At 46.2% G+C, this 22,441-nt stretch overlaps 1 protein-coding gene across 1 annotated transcript in view; it reads right to left on the reverse strand.

The window, feature by feature from the left end:
• LOC146209874 (sodium-coupled monocarboxylate transporter 1-like) overlaps positions 1–22,441 on the reverse strand; it is a 173,389-nt gene that overhangs the window by 79,036 nt on the left and 71,912 nt on the right. The window contains exons 8-9 of the mRNA XM_084587465.1: positions 11,426–11,514; positions 7,886–7,995 (exon numbers count right to left, since the gene is read on the reverse strand). Of these exons, the coding sequence (XP_084443591.1) occupies positions 7,886–7,995; positions 11,426–11,514 (199 nt within the window). The remainder of the gene's footprint in view (positions 1–7,885; positions 7,996–11,425; positions 11,515–22,441) is intronic.

Raw genomic sequence — 22,441 nt, forward strand, 5'->3', positions numbered from 1 at the left:
ATTCTCTTCAGGCCTTGGTCGCGGAGTGTATAGGTCTTCGCGGCAGACAAAGTCGGTGACATTCGCGGACATCGGCGGGCACGCACCCCCATAAGTTGGACGAGCATAAATGTCCCTTCTGAAGCCATTGGGCCGGACAAGCTGCTCACGTCGTGACATCTCATCTCGAACAATTTCACGGATGGCGCACAAGAGGCTTTGAGATGGCGATTCTTCAATGCTAGCCACTGTAGTCACATTTGCGAGCCGTCCAAATTTCGGAGTAATGCGGCGAGTCTTTATGGCCTCGAATGTTCGGCAGTGCCGGATAACGTCAGAGATCGAACTCAAGTTTTCCTTGGCAATGAGGAAGTGGTAGACATCTTCCGCCATGCCCTTGAGCAGATGGCCTACCTTATCATCTTCAGTCATCCTGCTGTCGACGGTCTTGCACAACTTGAGTATGGTCTCTATGTAGGTGGTGCAAGTTTCTCCGGCTGCCTGGACCCTCTGAGCAAGTGTCTGTTCTGCCTGTTTCCTCTTTGCAGCTAGGTCACCGAAACATTCCTTCATAGCTTCGACAAAACTTTCCCAAGTTGTCAGGAAGTCTTCGTGGTTCTCATACCACATCAAGGCGGTTTGCGTAAAAAAAAAGGCTACATTGGCTAGTTTAGCCACTGAATCCCACCGGTTATAGCGACTCACAGGTTCATAATGAGTGAGCCAGTCATCAACATCTTGCCCTGCTTGGCCGGCAAAGGAACGAGGCTCGCGAAACGGTAGCGTCGCATTCGTGGTGGTCGGCGGCGCATCGCCAGACGGGGGTAGAGGGTTCCGTGTTGACGTTCGGGGCTGCTCGGTAGTCTGCTGCATTTTTGTTGAAAAGGGTGGGAGACCAACGAGGCGACGGCTCCGACGAAGCTCCAGCGATTGAGGATGCGTCTTGAGGGTAGTCGCACCCAGCACCTCCACCAATTTGTTACGAAGGGGGTAAGACGTCGGAGCGCTGAACAACAAGACGATAGGGTAGGGAGCTGAGCTGGTCAACGGCAGCACGTCCGGCACGAGTCTTTTGCCAACGTCTTTCTCCTTCACTTGTCTTCTAAACTTCATCTTCTTCTGTACTGTTACAATATTGTTTTGATGTTTTTTGTTAGTTTTTGACAAGAATTATTTTTATGGTCATTATCAGGATAATATTCTTTATGCTGATAATGACTATAAAAATAATACTTGTCAAATACCAACAACAAAAAATTAAAATCACAGTAATAAACCCCCAACCTTCGCTTTCCACTAATAGACTGTCAGCAACATTAAACTATATGTGTATATATATAGTAGCTGCTCAGCAAGCATACTTCTGCATAAAGAAAGCAACAAAATTCCCATAAAAAAATGTGATAGCAAGGAGACACGATCTCCCTAGTACTATTCACAGCTTCCTAGAGGAAGTATTTAGACTTGGAATGGGAGTAGTTAGGAATAAGGGGAAATTGAGAATACCTTAGTATTCTATGACTTGCTTATGAAATTGCCTTGCTAAGTAACTCTGGGGATAAACAGAAAAAAAAACGATTGATGCCCTAGACTGGAAAAGTAGAAAGGGTAGGTTGGAAAATCAATATGCAAGAACTAAGCTAATGTTAGCCTCGCGAAGGAAGAGCAGTTTAGATTAGGCAGCGAAGCACTGCAAGAAGTAGGCGAATATATATACTTAGCAAAGGCAGTAACCGCAGATCCGAACCATCAAAGAGAAATAACATGGAGAATAGGATTGGGATGGAGCAAATTTGGCAAGCACTCGCAGATTATGGCTAGGAGCTTACCGGTACCGCTCAAGAGGAAAGTATACAACATTTGCAGATTATCTGTACTGGCCTATGGCGCAGAAACGCGGAGGCTAACAAAGAGTGTTCTACTTAAGTTAAAGACAACACAGATGATATGGAACGAAAAAGGGTAGGGGCGATGTTAACAGATAGGAAACGTCCAGAGTGGGTCAGAGAAATAACTCAAGGTACTGGCATTTCAGTGGAAATCAAGAAGAAATGGGCCGGACAGGACATGCATTGCGAAGAGAGGATACCGATGGTCGCTTAGGGTAACAAACTGGATTTCAAGGAAAGGAAAGTGTAGCAGGGGTCGGCAGGAAGTTAGGTGGGCGGATGAGGTTAAGAAGCTCGCAGGGTTCAAGTGGATGCAACTAGCTTAGGGCCGCTTTAATTGGAGGAATATGGTAGAGGCCTTCGCACTGCAGTAGATATAGTTAGGCTGGCGCTGCTCCTGCTGCTGCTGATGATGGTGATGATGATGCTCTTTTCTTCAACAACATCACCACGTCACCACTGTATTCAACTAACCGACCGGGACAATCCCTCGGTGGCCCAGGGAAGTATCGCGAAGATAGCCAGTGGCGGAGAGCAGCCGTCGCGCTAGGCCAGCCACTAAATCATCCATCATCCTGTAGACATGTTGTGCCGTCTTTTTGCTTGCCGCCATGTAGCTGGCCATCCACAAATACAGCCGGTTGCCAACGCCCAAGTTATCATATCTGCTAATAAACGCGTGCTATCAATGGCGTCGGGAAGGTTTGTCGAAATAAGTAAGCGCTGGTAGCTGCCACGTGGCATCATTGTTCTCGCTAAATAGCTCTTAGCTTGATGTCATACTATTGCCGTGAACTGTTTAAATCTTTATTTGGTCTTGTTCGACCGCCGCTGGCATGAGGCCTTATCATTGGGATTCTGGCGCGCTTATCAATTTGTCCCGTGTTTTCTCATGCTCATTGTCGCGATACGACGCTTTATCGTTCTCTTTGTTGCCGGTGTGGTTCAGTGGTTACCGCGTCCGACTACTATCCGAATCCCGTCCTCGGCGGCCGCTTTTAGATGGTGACAAAAAGCAAGGTGCCCACATGCTGTGTGATGTCAGTGCACGCTAAAGAACCCCAGGCGGTAGAAATTTCCGGAGTCCTTCACTACGGCGTCTCTCATAGCCTGAGTCGCTCTGGGATTTTAAACCCCAATAACTAACCAATCAACCTTTGTCGCGAACGATGCACAGAGATCTGTCTCGAAGACTCCGATCACTCGCGTATGCTTCTACAATGTTCTAGGTTGCGCTAGTAGCGGTTTGCGACGTTACCTAGATTTTTCTGAGCAGCCTTTAAATTGAGCTTTGACGAGTGTGGCGGGCATTCTTAGTTCGACGATCGACGAGCACGTTTGTTGCTATCGCCGCCGCCGAGTTACTTAGTTCTTTTGCAGGCGCAAGTCAACCCAATAAAGAGTTTCTTCCCTGCACTCCAAGACTCTTCATTTGTGTCATTGACCTTGTCACCACCACGTGACATCTGGTGTGTGGTGTGACATCTGGTGCCTTTGATCCTTCAAGCGAAGACCCCAGCCTTGTTTATGACGGCTGGGGGACCAACCTACAGGTCAGCGAGCCAGCCGCCGACTTCCAGGGCTCCAACCCGAGCACGATCTGCTGCCTGACCCCGCTGGACACTGAATGACATCCACTTTGGAAATGGCCCAGTCAACAGCACCGGTTGTCTGCGAGGAGCCCCGGGAGCCCCCCCATCTTCCAGGGACTACCCACTGAAGATGCGGAAGTCTGGGTGGACCTTTTCGACCATGTCACAGAATTCAACGGCTGGAATGACGAAGCAAAGGTAAGGCAAATTTATTTTGCTCTTCAAGGATCTGCCCGTACATGGTTCGAAAATCGCGAGTTACCTTTGAAGGACTGGGTTATTTTCAAGAGTTTTGGACTACCCATTCATTACAAGTGTCGTTTGAAAGGAAAGAGCCAAGGCCATCCTAAAATCAAAGCTTCAACTCTAAAATGAGCCAGTCCTGGTTTACATCGAGGAGATGAAGTGCCTGTCTCGCCGCGCCGACCTTAACATGATTGAAGGGGAGAGAGTGAATTTTTTAATGTGAGGCGTTAAAGAGTAACTTCTTCCAGGACTTTTCCGGAATCCGCCGAAAACTGCGGATGAATTTGAAAGTGAAGCGTCGAGATGGACACCCGGATGCATCACTATGATCGACCACAGCAACCGGTCAGCGCAAGCCCTTACAGCAGCGTATCTACTAGCGGAGAAAGCCTTCGAGACCTCATCCACGAGTTCGTCCGAGAGGAACTTCATAGATTGCTGCTATCATCCTAGCAACCCCAGGTGGCAACGCTCGCGGACGTTGTCCGTGAAGAAGTCCAGCAGGCGCTGGGTGTTCCTGGAGCGACAGTTCCGACAGCTCCGGCACAAGAAACAACAGCAATGAATTATGCTGCAGCATTATGTCGACCTGCGCCCCGACGTGACTTTCAAAGCCCTCGCCTCTACCGTCCTGTTCGTGAAAGCCACCCCTGACCCCCACCCGCCAAGCCTACCAACGACCCCCAAGCCCAAGGAAGTGCGACGCCAGGAGGACTGCGAATAACCGGCCATTATGCTTCCACTGCGGTGGGGCCGGTCACATTCTACGTCGATGCCCGTACCGACGAATCGGCCTCCGCTGATTCGTAGTCGATGCCTCACGAGCGACCTAAAGAAATTGAGAGCTACCGGCGTAACGGTGACTTTCCGTCACCAAGCCGTCAATTTAGGTCCCTATAGCCGAACAGGGCCCGCCTTATGTCGCCAGGCCGGAGCCAATGGGAATATGCAAGGAAGATCTCCAAGCCCCCGTAGGGGAAACTAAAGGTAGCAACCTTTGGAGGTTAGGTTGCTATATGGCGAACTAACGAAGAGCCTCCGCCGCCGACGACGAGTAACGATGGTGCCGCTATGGCACCGACATTTCTTATGAAGACGCCCTCGACGAAGTGACAATGATGTGCCCCGCCGCGAGATCACCACAAGAAAAAGCAGACACCGAACATCGAAGCCAACATGCAATACGAGGGCGCGAACGAAGTTGTTGTCGATGGTCGGACGGTTACCGCCTTAGTAGACACCGGAGCTGACTATTTTGTCATCAGTGGAGTGTTCGCGGCCCAGCTGAAGAAAGTGACGACCGCCTGGGATGGCCCGCTAATCCGCACTGCTGGTGGTAACCTTACTGCGCCATCGGGGCGATGCACCGCAATGGTTACAGTAAATGGACGTACCTACCCTACCAGCTTCGTCGTCCTACAGCCTACAGCAGTGTTCCCGCGACGCGATTCTGGGAATGAATTTTCTGAACGAACATCGGGGATCATCGACCTCCGCTCAAACCTCATTAGCTCTCCACAAACAAAGCAATACATTCCACGACGACTTAGGCACAACACTTCGCTCTAAACTTCCTCGAAGAGGTATTAAGTATACCGCCCCGATCAAGCATCCTCGTCTCCGTGGTTACCAGCGACATCCGAACTGCTGAACGTGTCGTCGAAGGAAACACCCAGTTGCTTTTGGAGCGCGGACTAGGAGTCACAAGAGGCGTCGCCCGTTTCCGTCATGGACAAGCTCAAGTGCTTGTCACGAACGTCACCAAAGAATACATGCACCTGAACAAGGGTATGACGACTGCTTTCCTTGACGAGCTGGCGGACACCCGAGAAGTCTTCGCCCTCCCCAGCCAACTTGCAGACGATGCACCCAACCGAGCCAAGCAGCCCAATTTCGACATCAACCTAGCGCTCCCCAGAGACAGACAAGACCAAATTCGCACTCGTGTTGAAGGCTACAGCGAGTGCTTTCCTTCAAAGTCGAAGGTGCGGCAAACTCTGTTGGTAAAGCATCGCATTATCACGGACAAACACGCTCGACCGCTGCGTCAATGCCCCTACCATGTATCTCCCCAAGAACGCCAGGCCATATGCGATCAGGTTGAGGAAATTCTTTGTGATTACGTAATCAAGCCATCGAAGAGCCCCTGGGCGTCGTTTTGGGGAAAACGAAAGATGGGACACTGTTTCTGCGTCGATTACCGCCGCCTAAACAGCATAACGAAGAAGGATGTGTACCCTCTGCCTCACGTCGATGACACACTGGTCCGGCTTTGAAATGCAAGGTACTTCTCGTCGATGGACCTGAAGAGCGGCTACTGGCAAATTGAGGTCAATGAGAGAGATCGCGAGAAGACCACATTCATCACACCGGACGGTCTATTCGAGTTTAAGGGAATGCCATTTCGCCTCTGCTCTGCAACAGCCACATTTCAACGAGTAACGGACACAGTTCTGGCTGGCTTAACGTGGCAGATTTGCTTAGTATACTTGGACGACGTCGTTGTCTTCTCGACAAATTTTGAAATCCCCCTGAAGCGGCTGCAAACACTGCTGGAAGCCATCAAATCATCGGGACTAACGTTAAAGCCAGAGAAGTGCCACTTCGCCTACGAGCAACTGCGGTTCCTAGGTCACATCGTCAGCAATGTTGGCGCTCGCCCAGATCCGGAGAAAACAGCTGCAATCGCACAATTCCCGCCGCCTGCCGACAAGAAAGCTGTGCGCAGGTTCCTTGGGCTGTGCGCTTATTATCTACGATTTGTCAGACATTTTTCGCGCATTGCCGAATTGTAGACGCAGCTTACAAAGGCTGACGTAGTTCCTTTTAAATGAGAAGCGCCGCAAGGAGCAGCCTGCGACGAACTTAAGCGCCGCCTGCAGTCCCCTTTTGTCGTTGGCCACCTTGATGAAAACGCCAAGACCGAAATTCATACCGACACGAGCAATATGGGGCTAGTAGCCGTTCTCGTCCAGACGAGTGCCGTACTGGAGAAGGTACTCACCTACCCTAGCAGGTCGCTCACTAAAGCCAAAGGCAAGGCGCCCGTGTGCTGTGCGATGTCAGTGCACGTTAAAGAACCCCAGGTGGTCGAAATTTCGGAGTCCTCCACTACGGCGTCTCTCATAGCCTGAGTTGCTTGGGGACGTTAAACCCCACAAACCAAACCAAACCAAAAGATCTATTTCCGAAGTATGACATTATCCGAACCACACACAGTTATGAATCTAAAATGGTTAACCCAACTCTACTTCTCTTATGCAGAATCTGTCAATTTTATTAAGCTTGTTGCATCATTACAACCCCGGATAACGGATGTATGCATTAGAAACCTTCCTCACTGGTTAGTTCCCAATTTCCGCACTCAATACAACCTTCAGTCATTAAAACATAATTTACCATCCCTTCTTAACAAATACCCTAAACAGGTGTTTTCATCTAAGAACTAAAAATATTATTTTGTAATGTGTGCTAAAATAATACGCGTCACTTTCATCTTCTCGAACTTTCTGTTTCTGTTCCTTGTCTAGGTAAGACGATGTAGTTGTTAGTTTTGGTTTATGATGTGCTTCTGCATTACAACAGTTTCTATTTCATATGCATCTGCGTTTGGCACTAACTATGCTTGTTCATATTTTTGCGGTTTTGAGAGTGGATTGCTTTTATTATTGTTTATGTAAACTGAAAACTGCGTCGACGCCTGTCTTGTACTTTGGTCCCTGGGCCGTCGTCAAGTTGCTGAGTGCAACTTTTAGCCCAGGGGACATTCAGAGTTGCTTTGTAACTGCTCTGAAAAATAAATGAATTGAATTGAATTGAATTTACATTCTCAAGTTGTTCTAGTTGTGGATCTTCGTGCCTGTGGCACTGCTGTTCGCATTTCATTTCTTTTCAGAGACAATTATGACCAAATTAGAGGACCTTATGAAATTATTTTGTGATAATAAGTCGAAAGCCTAAATTTCTTTTTTTTTTCATTTCTGTCTTTCTGATTTGGTTATAGAAGGACTACAGTAAAGCTAACTATGACGATACACTAATGCAATCAAACACTTGAACATTTAGGGGAAGAAAACATTTCAATAAAAGTATAGTGAAATCTGAAACAGACAAAATACTGTATTTACGGGAAATAGTAAACTAAAAAGTGGGCAGTATACTTTAAAGCTCTGGACTTACCTGTGCTACGTGTTATCCACAACACGTGGTGTTGAGCACCTTTGAATCGGGGTACAATAACGTCCACGTATAAAATCGCAGCCTGTGAGTTGATCGTAGACGAAACCGTGCTAGGGAAGAAAGGAGTAAAATCACTGAACACTCTTAGCTGTAAAACGCTTAACCTTTATGAACTTATCCACAACATTATGCGTCAATCTACCCAGGCTAAGCGCGCAACCATATCGAAAGAGCACCTTCAGGCTCTGGCGGTTGATTTCGATTTTCATCAATCTTGCAGGCATTTCAATGAGCAATGAAGGTATTGACTAAAAAATGAAATAAAGCAATAGGGGTAAAATGGACAAGTACTGAACTTTTTCTTGCGGAAGTTTGCGGTTTGTGTACCTTGATAAAACAATATTAAATTTTTGAGAGGAAATTCCCAGCACTGCCAAGAAACTAGGTATCAAGAAGCGAATTGCGCATAACTGCCAAAGGGCCACCTTGCAGCTATTTCATGGTTTCTATATTTTGAGGCCAAGCAGCAATACGAAGAACGGTTGCTTGGCGGGCTAGTTGGTTCATATCTAACTTGTATTACAGCGCGAACCACAAGAAGGGACGACGACAGACAGAGTGAAAAGAGCGCTCTTTTCACTCTGTCTGTCGTCGTCCCTTCTTGTGGTTCGCGCTATAATACAAGCAATACGCACCTTAATCGATGGCTTCATCTTTAGTATTACTAAACTAAATCGGCCCTCATTCAACTATCCTTTATCCATCTGCACATTTGAAGCATGTAGTCGCGATCTAAAACCAACATCTCGCCATTGTGGTGAGATATGAGGATACGAATCAAGAGTGTATCAGCTAGGCGCTTCCCAGAAAAGATTTTAAAGCGACAACACCTTAGTTATAGACGCCCCTATTCACCTCTAGCGTGAACCCCCCTAGTTTCGAGGCTTGCGCCTCAAGCCTCAAGGATATTATAACGGAAGTTTCAATGTCTTCTAAGCTCTAACATAAAATATTTTGGTGCGGCGCTTAGAGGTCTTTTATTCAATGCTAATGGCATGAACAAAATTATGATTTAAGTAGAGACTATGTTTCTACTTCCAAAGTATAGAATTCAGTGCATTATACTGTATACAACTCGTTGCTTTCGTAATTATATAATAGCAGTCTACAAATTGAACTTTGGAAAGTAGATTGCTCGGAGATTTGTTGTGCAAAACTGCATGAACTGCAAAAAACTGCAAAAAACTTGGAAGCACAGAAAATACTTAAAAAGCACTAATCCGGAGGGTGAGAGCCTAGCCAAAACTCCCATCGCTTGTTACCGTCCTTCCGATTTCTTGAACTGTTTCATGAGGGCACAACCGCAGGTGACCTTGAATGGGTAATTCAGATTAAGTTCTTTAAGCAGCTGAAACAATTGACTAATTTGAACATGTCAATTAAGTTTGCTAGCCAAACAGATGGAGACCATTAGTGAGGAATGACAATGGTTTCTAGTTCTTCTTTCAGAATAAATAAAGAAAAACATTAAATCAGCCGAGTGTGTTATCTAAGCGTACGAAAAGTGTGGCTATGCTGGCAGTTTTGAGTAATCACGAGCTTGTTCTTACGATTACGTTCGAACGAATCAGTTTATAAGGGAAAGAATGGTTGCATCAATAGATCATCACAAAAGCTCGCTCGGAAATTTGGAAGGTGCATGTGGGTACATTTGTTAAAGAATAAAAGTAAATTATATCAATCAGAGATCAAAATAGCCGAGATGTGGAAACGTGGTACTCGACTTCAGGGGCTTAGGCCTAACTTTCAGTGGCGGAAATTTGAAATGTTTGAATGTGAACGAGGGGGAAAACGCGTTATTTGCATGCACAAATGGGCAGGAATGGTTATAAAGTGTGCAAAGAGAAGTAATCAACCCATTGCAGTCTGAAAACATCTATAGGCAATGCAGAATCTGCAGTGCAGAAATTCTAAAACCTGAGTGTTGCTCCTGCATATGTTACATCGCGCGTTCATTGTTTCGACAAGGGGACCACACAGTCTGCGTTCCCCCTGAACGCATCAATGTTCTCCGGCGTTCTATAATTTGTTTACAGGAAAGAGAAGGCACAGTATCTCTCATTCACGGAATCCCGCGGAGCGATCATCCTGACAAGTAGCAACTCTCAGGCTTACACATTTCTCCAACACAGATTCTGCCTCTTAACCTCCGATTCTTGCGATGGAACTTAGCTTCGATGGTTAGAGCGCTCCCTTTTCCTCACGTAGAGACCCGCGTTGTCATTGGCTAGGTCCCGTAGAATTTTCTGGAGACGTCTCACATCTTCCAGACTGATGAACCAGCGTCATCGTAGGGTGATGAGAAAGAGGGTGACGGCGACGCGTACAAAACTACGCGCTCTCTTGCGCGGGGAAGGAGGCTTTTTTCGAACCTTGTGGAACTTTCGAGGCGGCGCCGCACGGCCTCGCGCCACGCCGGCTTAATAAAATGTGCGCCGATTTTGTGACACCCTGCTTGTGAAGCCGCCCGACGCGCAGAGGAGTGTCGCCAAATTGCCCGGTCTGTCACGACTGAAACCCCAGTACCACCAGAAATCCCGCCATGACTATCATCAAAAAACGCCGCAATTCTCTTCTAGCAGTCTTGTGTGGCTCTGGACTCCATCAGATACCCCCGGAGTATCTTCTAAATTTATTTCGAAGTACCACGGCCCCTATCGTGACCTGGAACGCATTAGTCTCAATTACACTGTGGAACCGCCGACACTCTCAAATGATCTCCGCCGGCGCGGCCGTGAAACTGTACAAGTCCAGAGACTTAAGCAATACTACGACCTTGCCATCATGCCAACGCCGTAAGTGGACAGGGTGACTCCTCCTTTCCCCAGGGGTCCTTGTAAAGATGAAGATGTACTTGTAAAGGAGAAGATGAAGATTCGGTGCGCTTTCTCCTGTCACACCGCCATCGCTTTGTGCGCTGGACCTGTTTGTACGTACACTGTTCCAGCCGTGCTTCTAGATCGAGACCCAGTACCTCTAACAAACAACCCTCATCATACAATATATATATATATATATATATATATATATATATATATACAAAGAAAAGAAGCCAAAATTTGAGGAGGCCAAGGAGGGTGGGTCGAAGGCTCGGCGCCCACCATCGATGCGTTATTTTTCGTTCGAGCTTGTATTTAACTATCTTTACCTCTAAATTCATTGCCGCATTAATGCAGGTCAATGACAAAGGTAAACCTTAAAACCCTACGCTTTTCTTTGACTCGTGAACTATTGGCGTCGTACTTGTTTGTAACATAGCGAGACCTTCTTTCCCCATTTAATTACCTGATATATATACACACATATATTATACTGCTGACATTTAAAATTCAGTACAAAGTATTATTACCTGGGCTGCACTTCCGTGCTACTGTTATCATTTAGCAATGCATTATGGGATCAAATTAGGGCTTACTCTCCCAATTTTTAATATAAAAATTTTACACAGCAATTGAGGGACGTGTACAAAAGAACAGGTACCTGGTAGCGGCGCATACGATGCCTGCGAGAAATAGGCCGGTGAATCCGGGCACATGTACGAGGTGTGTACTTACATAGTACGGCAAAATCTGAAATGAATGAGACAAAAGTACAAACGTTTTATATTCATTGCCTTGACAAAACAAAATTTTGATAAAAGATAGGGATGTAATCAGTCTTCTCGTAGCTCGATATGCCCGTTATTAGGCGCCATTCGAATTGCTCAGCGCCATCTATACGATCTCTGAAAACTGGACTCGTCGTGTTGCCCTGGTAAAAGCAAAATATAACAGCATTCGCCGGGGGCTGAGGAAAACGGTGAAGTGTGATGTGAAAGACTAAGAGCGGAAAGACTAAGACTTTTTGGCTACACTGGGCACTCAAAGATTATATTAAGGCGAGAGCTATAGCACCAAGCAAAATTTCAGTCTTTCATTCAGCATTTTAAGGCTCAGTAATCAGCAAGAGAGACAAACATCATGCCACACATTTAGGCTAAAACGAAGTTAAATAAGTAACACATAAAAGGTACCCCCATCTCAGCTGCTTCTTCCGCATGCACAAGTGATATCCCTATAAGAGGAGCCCCTTATTCTTTCCCTTTGTAGCCTCTTCTGCCATATTTCCATGTGCTGCGACACTTACGGACCTTCATGTGGTTCAGGTTCTCTCCTTTGCAGCAAAACTGTGACGAAACTGTTTTTTGTGCAATGTTCACGGTGGTGGCATGCATTTGTTCGTCTACATTCGCGACGGGGACTCGTACCGACGACCATGCCATTCTAATGGCGTATCTGAACTTCCCCTCTACATCAAGTAGCCGAGCGCACCGGGCGCTGCCAGAGAAGCAGAAAGAGTACAGAGGGCATCCACTACAGCTGGAGTGATGGCGGATAGGATTCCGCGCCGCGGCAGCGTATCCCGCAAATGATTTTCGGCTTCATACATGTGGGCGGTTCTAAACATGTCTGGTAATTTTTAGGAAGCAATACTACTCCAGGTTTGGAGCCTCCAGCATAAAGTGGCTGGTAGCCACGTCTTACCCACGTGACGCTGGGACGTCACACCTCGCGTAACACTAGGGTGAGAGCTGGACTACCAACTCAAGCGGTCGGCGCAGCGCTGTCGCAGCCACGGCGCAGAGCGTGACGTCAGACCCCACGTGACACAAAAGCGAGAGATGGGCAGGAGCTGCCAACTTAGGTATCTTGTTTCACATGGGACGGTTATGTCAGAATCAGCCTGCCAGCACCCTTGTATTGACGTTACCCCTATAGGCCACTACGGCACGTTCATGCGGCTTGGTTCTTGGTTAAAGCGGGGCTTTATATAGGAAGAAGAAAAAAAGAAGAACGCTCGGTCACCCGTATCTAATGTTTTAGCTCAATATTTGGTTCAGCAGCGTTAATCCTTTGTAATTCTTTTTCTTACTGCGGACGAGCGCTTAATCGCACCTCGTTCAATGTGAGATTACAGGTCTAAACACGCAGACAAGGTTAAATAGTTTGTTCTCTGAGCTGATATTCCAAACATTCTCTCATTTCGTCATGTACAGCTGTAATGCGTTTTAATAATAGAGTGTGAGCGTACGTCGACCAAACTGCTGGTTAGCGCCTTACAACGGAGATAAGAGCTCAACATGGTGAGAGTGCGCCCATACGTAAGAATGTACAACGTCATACTTTACGTCGCAAGGACGCATGCCCTACCACAATTTCTGCTCGCCAAAAGAAAAAAAAAAGAAAATCGAAAGAAACTGGCGGAAAGTAAAGCACGCGTGCCTTGCTTGGTGCCTCTTTTGTCGTGTTTCGATCTAACTTAGGGCTGCTCAAATCAGAAGGTTCGCACTGGAGGCAGTGCTTTCGATGTGCTACTGTATTTCCTTTCTTTTATTTCTTTCTTATCGTAACTCTGCTTCGCAAGCGCGGCCTCCCGTAATAGATGAGGTAATGACGCCTATGTCAAATTTTGTTCAACCGCAAGTGCTCCACTGCCATTCGGGATTTCGCAAACAGATTTTGTGGCAGCGCATGCGCACCGGTAATCAGAGCAACGTAGCCAACAACGCTCTCTATTCGTGCACATGCACGTACTCTAGCAGTGTTGCACGCTAAACACAGTTATAAGCCGCTGACCAGCCGTTTGGTCGATGCTCACGCTGTATTGTTGAAAATAATGGCGGTTTCACAAGCACCAAAGACAGAAATGCGCCTCAAGAAGCTGGAGAACATCAGAAAGTTCGAACTTTGTCTCGGCGAAAATAAATCATTTCCTAACGCGAACAAACAATATGGTAGAAAACAGAGCACTCTACTTAACGAGCAATACATCTGTGCACAAGAATAACAGGATGCCTAACTGATGATGAAAACCACAAACCTCGAATATAAATATAATCAGTTTTTCTCTAGCAGTGCTAGCGAAAAAGAATAGATTTTAAATGTCATAATACGGGCAGAGAACCGTTATGGATTTCCTGTACACCTCTGGCGAATTTGAACTGAAAGTGGTATGTGGACTTATAATTGCCTCATTTATGTAGCACACATAAGGTACCTCAGACCTACCCGGTACTTCCAAGGCTATAGTGCGAAAGTAATGGTAATTTAAGAAGCTATTTATACTGGTTGCAATCTGCGCGTTCTAAGACCTTTTGTCACCTACATTGCAAGAACACTGCTACTTCCTGAACAGTTAATTCTTAAACTTGTGTTCCTGTTATGTCACACATAGTTACTATATCAAGTCGTGAGGTACAGTCGCAATCAGTATGAAGGTGATCGCTCGAGCCGCAACCGAGACAAGGAGCAGCGCCACGTTACCTCATCACTTTCTGTGGCGAGGGAAACGTCTTGGTAGCCCCTCTCTCTCTTTTCGCTGTTCCTGTAACAGCTGACACTCCCCGCTAGCTTGTAACAATGTTTCTTTTTTCCATGCGTCATATAAGCAGGGTGCGCAGACCGCGTCCACGCAGGCCACGTCAGGAAGATCGTGTCCGCAGAAGTTGTGAGTAGAAAAAAAAAAGCCGGGAAATTTAGTCAGGGGGGTGATGCTTGTAGCCCGGAAGAGCGTAGGCGTTCAAGAAAGCAGCGCAATCATTATTTTCGCAGTTCCAAAATCGGCCGCTATGCACCTTGAAAGGTCTACTGGTAGAAGCTCTCGCAATCACCTTCATATTGATCGCGACTGTACACAGCCCCCTACATACATATAATGTCTTTGTTTAAGCAAACCCTACGAACGCGCCTGAGCAGTCTATGAGTAGCGCGTCTGACTTCAGATCCAAGGCGCCCAAGATTTCAATTCCTGCCGCCACCTGTATTAAGGGAGCTACACGTATCGACGAAGCTGGAAACTTGCAAATGTCACATTCTGTAAAGTCACACAACCTGTTGAACAATAACTTCCCACACCTGCCACCCGCCACCTGCAAGAAGCACACTCGTCATTTTTCGCTCCCAACCTCAACAGCACCAAAAGAGCGAGATTTTAGGTACCACTGGTTTTTAACGTTGCCAGGACAGTGCTGCGTTCAATTGCGAATCCGCTGAATAAATGTGAAGTTTGAAGCAGGGCTGTGGGCGTGACTGAAAAAAGTAACGAAGTACGTTACTCGTTAGGCTAAAGAAAAAGGAATGCGTTACCGCCCCACTTTACCTACAAACCATGTAACCTATTACCGAAAAAAAGTACCGAACGCTACTTCAGCCTTACTATATGACCATAAATTTCAATCAGTGCGTCTTCGCTGCAAAAACTCAACATAACACCTTTATTAGGCTCATATGTCAAATTAAACTTTTAGCCAAAACAACACTTTTACCCAAAATATTGATTTAACCAGAATACACTGCACAAACGTGCAGGAGCTTGGAAATATTATAATGGCCTAAGTTGCATTAGCGTTACATGTGAGGACTTCTAACCAGGAGTAGTGATATAACTTTCTAAATATTACCTGAAGCAAACATGACACTTCTTTATCAACTCAAGCTTCGCAAAAAAGACATTACTCAACTCCCAAACATATTTACGCTAATTCTGAAACATGTGATGCTCCCAGTGGTCGGCGGACTTCTACTACGGAAAGATACGCTCGCACTCCGTAGCAGTAACGAGGTTCTTAAATGTCACAGTTACGGAAGACTATATTTGTGCTCTTAAACATTTGGTTTTCACTTGACCCTGTATAACTGCCGCAACAATGCCAGTGCTTATTTCATGGTGTTCTCGACACTTACAAAAATGTAGCCGCAGTTCCAGATAAAAGGACACCAAATTTACTTTTTAAAACAAAGTTCATGAACAGCGCTAGCGAGAACTTTTGTAATAACTACAACGTCGTGTTGAATTTAGGCCAGAGGTAAGTGTGTGAATGTGTGTTCGTGAACTTGCTTCTTGCTTTATTGGTGCTCTGACACTTTTGTTGTTGTGCGCGTCGTCAAGGCCAACTGTTTTCTCGCATGCATGCAAGCGGCGACAGGGGTCACCGACAGCACTGGTCATTTTATTTTTAACACAATTTTAGGTACTCTGCGCTTTCGTTTCTGAAACAGGGAGCGGAGGGAGGGGGGCGACAATCGAAATACAAAGTAACTTGTTACGTGACACGTTACCCATTACAGTTCCGAGATGTGCACGAGTATGTTACTAAGCTGCCGATGACAATTAACGCGTTACCTGCAACGCGATACGGCCAGCACACATGTACATACTCATGTATATACGCATGTATATACTCGGAACAAAATAACCGTACAGCATGCACGCCAGGCAGATTTCCTTCCACTGAAAAATTAAGCAGCGTTGATACTGTGTGATCATGAGGTAGACGTGCCTTACATGTAAGTGCTTGAAGATATATATAGTGGCTGCACAGCAACCATAGTTCTGCATAAAAAAGGAACAAAATCCCCATAAAGAAAGGTGTTAGGCAAGGAGACACAATCTCCCCAGTACTATTCACAGCTTGCTTAGAGGTGGTATTCAGAGACTTGGAATGGGAGCAGTTAGGGATAAGGGTAGATGGAGAATACCTCAGTAATCTGCGATTTGCTGATGACATTGCCTTGCTAAACAACTCAGGAGATGAACTGCAAAGAATTATTGGTGACATAGCCAGGAAAAGTAGAAAGCTAGGATTAAAAATCAATATGCAGAAGGCTAAGGTAATGTTCAACAGCCTAGGGAAAGAACAGCAGTTTACGCTAGGCAGCGAAGCACTGGAAGTAGTAGGCGAATATGTCTACTTAGGACCGGTACTACCCGCTGATCCAGACCATGAAAAGGAAATAAAAAGAAGATTGAGATTGGGTTGGAGCGAGTTTGGCAAGCACTTGCAGGTTAAGACTAGAAGCTTACCGGTATCGCTCAAGCGGTAAGTGTACAACCGTTGCATCTTACCTGTATTCGCCTATGAGGCTGAAATGTGGAGGCTAACCAAGAGGGTTCTACTTAATTTGAGGACAGCGCAGAGGGCTATGGAATGAAAAATGGTGGGTGTAACATTAAGAGATAGGAAGCGTGCAGAGTGGGTCAGAGAAATAACTCAAGTTACTGGCATTCTAGTGGAAATCAAGAAAACGAAATAGGCATGGGCAGGACATGTAGTACGAAGAGAGGATAACCGATGGTCGCTTAGGGTAAGAAACTGGATTATAAGCGAAGGAAAGCGTAGCAGGGGCGGCAGAAAATTAGGCGGGCGGATGAGGTTAAGAAGTTCGCATACATCAAGTGGATGCATCTAGCACAGAACCGGGTTAATTGGAGAAATATGGGAGAGGCCTTCGGCCTGTAGTGGGTATAGTCAGGCTGATAATGATGATGATGGTGATGATGATAATATGTGATATTTAAACCGGTCTCCAAGCCCGTGCCCGCGGGTGAGAATAAGTAAGTTTTATTTTCCTTCGTGCGTGCCTTGCTGTTTCCTGATATCTCCAGCGTTAAAGTTCCAGCAAGCGCGCATTGACGACAGTGCATCATGTCTACTTAGCGAAGATATGGATCGGAAGCTCCTGTCGTAGTGCTGCCAGACAACCGCGCTGTATCGCACATGGTTTCTTCTTATGCCATTTTTCTTCTTCAATTTCAAGGCGCTTTCCTTCGTTTATATTTACAGCTAACAGACCTGATTCAATTGTTCGTGGACGACAATGATAAGAAAGAAGGAGGAGATTAGCTCCTATCAAGGAAGTACAGGGTAAGAAATCCTGAAGAGTTTGCGGTCGTTACTGGAAACTACAAAGTGGTTTCAATGCAACGAAACGCATCGGTATATCTAGCATAAGACGGCAACCCGGACAGAAGCTCTCCAACCACATTCTTTCATTCATGAGTTCAGTTAAAAGGACTACCTGCTCTGCCACTGACGCGCACGATTTTAAACTTGAATGTTTACTCATTTTTGCGAACTAATCTACTTATAGTGCAAGAATATATTTCTTACAACAGGAGCATTTCCCTGTCAGGTTGTATTTGAGGTGAAAAATAAACATTGCTGCATGTGGTAATGGAATGCATTATTGACGAATATATCTGGCATAGTTTGATACATTACTCCCTTTTATTCGCTTGCAGTTTAAAATAACTTCCTGTTTAACGTCCTTTTCTGTGTATTTAAGCATGGTGACAACGCCGTGAAATATTGCTAATCCAATAGAACATGACTGCACCAACCGCAAACTCTGCATTTGATCTCGAAGAAGCCCATATCATTTTAAATTATTCAGATATTTTTAAGGATTGCTTTTGTAACAAATGGGCATGTCAAAGACTACAAAGCTCGAATTCGTTGAAGCGCCAACGGATGCTCAAAAGGATTATTAAGGCGAAAGCCTCCAGTGCCTCATCATTATCGACAGAAAGTTGTCAGCATGAGGTGTCACGCTTTTGAGAGCGATATTTAAACTAGTAAACCATGTCTCCACCGCGATTCGAACCTCTATCCCTTGGATCCCCAGCCGACCGCTTAACCACTGCGCCACGCCCCGGATTATGTTTTTTCGTTATTGCATGGAAGTGCTTCGAGCACTTTAACCAGATCGCATTCCGCTACCTGTCAATACACAGTTACACCAGCATCGAGCTCTCATTTTCATCACACATAAAAATTCCAGTCTTGGGACCCTTGCTTTTCCTGATATACATTAAAGGGAAGCTGAAACGGTTTTCAAATTGCATGAAATGCTGTGGTTGGGAAGAAAAGACCTCAAAAATCATATGTGTAAATTTTTTCTCGATTCTGTCCGTTAGAACAGCCGCAATCGCCTTTTAAAAACCCGCCGCGGACACGCCCCCGTCGCCTCCGGAAGCGCCGGGTTGGGGGATGGCAAAATTGGAGAGCTGGCGGAAGTGACGCCATTCACGGGGAGCCGGCCGGCCGTCCTGCCCATCCCGCATTGCTTGCTCCGCTGCGTCTCGCGCTTTGGCGTGGCGAACGACGATTCAACGTAATCCTTTGCTAGTGCCGTTTGTTTTTTCTAGTTCGAGCGTTCTGTGTGGAGTGGGTGTAGCGACAAGTGGCCATCATGCCGTCGTTCTGCGCAGCATTCGGCTGCGCGAACACTGGCGGCCGGGACGATGTGGTGTTTCACACGTTTCCAAAGGACAAGAAACTTTCAGCGCGGTGGGTCTCTGCCGTGAAGAGGAAAAATTTCGTACCTACGAAATCAACTGTGTTGTGCTCGAACCATTTCCGTGACAGTGACTATTATCGGAGCTTGGGAACGATACGGGCACTCGGAATTCCAATTAAATCAGCGCGACTGAAGCCCGGAGTCGTTCCGTCAGTGTTCCCGCACAACAATAACGCCTCGCCGTCTTTAAGAGCGGCCTTCGCCAAAAGAAAGCGGCGGGAGGTAAGTGTTTAAGGTACGCTTGTGCCTGTCCGTGGTTTGCTTGTGTGGTTCAACGTTCCGCGAACTGACTAGAGCTATGTGAAGGACATAGTGGCGAAGGGCTCGGGAAATATTTCTCCTGCCCGAATCTCCATACATCGGATATTGCACAGGCGCCTTGCACCTCCCAAAACTGGATTGCGGCTGCTGTGGCGGGGCCAAATCCCTCTGCCTCGAAATCAGCGTCCTAGCAACCGGCACCCGAGGGCCATAACTGTATAGTGGATCGTGTGAACATATCCTGTGCGCCGCAGCGACCAGTCGGCGGCACGAGGCCCACCAGTTAATAAGGTGTGACTCGGCAGCCCGTCTGTTTCCTTTCGACGACATTCGTCAAAACAACCACTGAGCCACCGCGGTGGGACAGCATCTTTTTTTTTTTAATTGCGTGCTATCAGCGTTGTAGTACGCGGAGGTATATCTGTATAGCATAAAACTGAGACCTTTGGTCGGAGTTTCGGATTCTCTCTTTCACCCTTTGAACATATATCTGTCCAAATGCACCATATTGGTGCAGTGGCAGTAGTTTTCTGTGCTCGTTAGTAAAGTTGCACTCACGCTTGTGCTGTTAATCAGTATAAATCTGACTTCTTTTGAACAGATTCTTGCAATTACATCTTTCACAATGCAAAAGAACAGAGTGCAGGGAAGAGCACGTCTCAGGATAGTAAATTCCTTGAGGCTCCTAATCTTTGGATGTGGTCTAAGGCACTGTGGTTATTGATACTAAAGAAAGAAAATGCTTTTGTCAGTGTTTTCATGAATTTTTATGTATTTCTTCATAGCAGGCTGGCATTTGTGTTGTGCATATTTCATATTCTTTCAGGTCCTCGCAGAAATGCTCGAGAACACGCCTCCTGAAGAAGAAGCTACCACTTCACCCCCTTCGCCATGCGAAGAGAATGTAAAAATCAGGGTTCCAGAGGCACAGGTCGTCTCAAAGGAAACTGCTGACAAAAGCCTGCAAGTTGTGGTGCGGCCGCCAACAGTTTGCAATGCATCCCAAGCAGATATAAAACTCAGTAGTAATAATAGTTCGTAGTAATAAAAGGCCTTCGGATGTAAGTAGGCACCGTGCTCTAAATAAATGAAAAACAAATGCTTTACCTCGCGTGACTCGTGTAAGCATGCCGGCGTTTTGAATTAGATGTTACAGGTGTCTGGTGTTTCGGCTGTTATGCAGCAGCCAGTAAGCAACAGCGTTTCGACGGGATTTACTTTATTACCACTTGCACGTCTACCTCGCAAAGATATGTAAAAACAAGCACCTACACAAAACATACGTACCAGAGGAGATTTCCAACCCGTGAAAATGTCGCGGCGTCACTTTCTCCATCGGCGCACCCCGCGGCGTCGTTGGTTCCGCCGTTTTCTGCACCCGCAGATGGCTCGAACATATATGGCGAGAGTGCAAACTGTTCACTACTGCCCGCACTATCCATAATTTTCAAGATTAGGCCTTCCAGCCAACTGAAGCAACGCGCTAGCAACGCACTACGCAGCAGCGCCGTCGGTGCTGGCCGGAGACCCGCGGGACACCCGTCGATGACGTCACGACGGTCCCGACCACTCACAGGCGACAATGGCGTTCGCTCGGCGTCCCGAGGCGCTGGCGCGCGTTTTCTTCTAAAAAACAGCTGCTTGCGTTTATTTAAGCCCTTTTTTAATGCGATATTCTTGTTCAGTGGACCAAAAACAACTAAATGCTGCCGAAAACTCAATTTTTTCGAAAAGTGCTTCAGCTTCCCTTTAACGATCTTCCTTCCAATATTTCCTCTGCAATCCGCTTATTTGCTGACGATAGTGTAATTTATCGCCCAATCGCAAACAGTACTGACGTTGGCACTCTTCAACAAGATCTTAACCAAATCGAAGCTTGGTGCAAACCTTGGTTAATGTCTCTTAATTTCATTCCACCGTCGGCAGATGTATACTCCTTCTAAATACGCTCTTTTGGTTTATAAGTGTCGTCCGTCTCTTTCTGTAAGGACTTCGGTATTACTTTATCGGAAAGCCTAACATGGTCATCTCATATCATGAACATCGCTAACGAAGCTAATCGTACCCTTGGTTTTATACGGCGCAATATACGTTTTGCCACCGCATCCTTGAAATCATTAGCATACCTAACTTTTGTCCGTCCTAAACAAGAATATGCTTCAGCAATATGGGATACTCACCAGTCTAAACTCTGTTTAACCTTAGAAAAAATACAAAATCGTGCTATCCGTTTCATTTATTCTGATTATTCATACTACACTAGTGTGTCTGCTTTAAAATCTAGAGCCAAGTTACCTAGCCTTGAAATCCGACGGAACATTTCTCGATTGTGCCTCTTTCATGCGTTTTATCATTCGTCTTTAGGAGAATCAGTCATATCACCTGGTTATCGCCTCTCAAGCCGTATTAATCACCATAAAACCGTCTACGCCCCCTCCACATGAACTATACACCTCTCATTCTCGATCTTCTTCCGTCACGCCATGCCGAGACTGGAATGATCTACCACAGGGTGTCGTGCATCATATTAATGCCATCCATTTTAAGAACGCTCTCAAGACCATTGTTTTTTAACTCTCATGCCCATCCCTCATGTAGTGCCTCATACCAGGCACCTTTGAGGTATGAAATAAATAAACAAATTAATGTGCGCGTGTTACTCACACCTAATAATTTTTGGCTGCAAAAACCTTTTTGTAAAAACTATGTTCAGTCGAGTTACGACCAGCGCATGAAAGGATGCGCCGCCGCCGTGGCTTCAACCCATCATCTCAAAACCTAACGCGATTCGGATGTGCTTCACTGCCCACCCAAAAAACGAGAGCCTCCACCAGCCTCCGCCGTCTCCTTTTCGCCTCCCCTGCAGCTATGCGCGTGCGGCTGTGACCGGCTCCCTAGCCTAATTTTAGATTTTCTGGGGATTGTCCAGCAAATGCTCCGTTAGTACTTCAAAGTAAACATACACAAAATGTAGTGAGTGAGCCCTAAGCTCCCGCAGGAATCAGCCAAATCGCAGATCACGACTGCGGCCCAGCGTGTTTTTTTTTTACATAGTTTTATATATAACTGGATCTATGCAGCTAGTTCGCATAGCATAAAATGCAAGCTGATGTAGAAA

Source organism: Amblyomma maculatum, chromosome 1 (assembly GCF_055883805.1).
Source record: "Amblyomma maculatum isolate TAMU_Amacu chromosome 1, ASM5588380v1, whole genome shotgun sequence".
In the NCBI taxonomy this organism is placed as follows: domain Eukaryota; kingdom Metazoa; phylum Arthropoda; class Arachnida; order Ixodida; family Ixodidae; genus Amblyomma; species Amblyomma maculatum.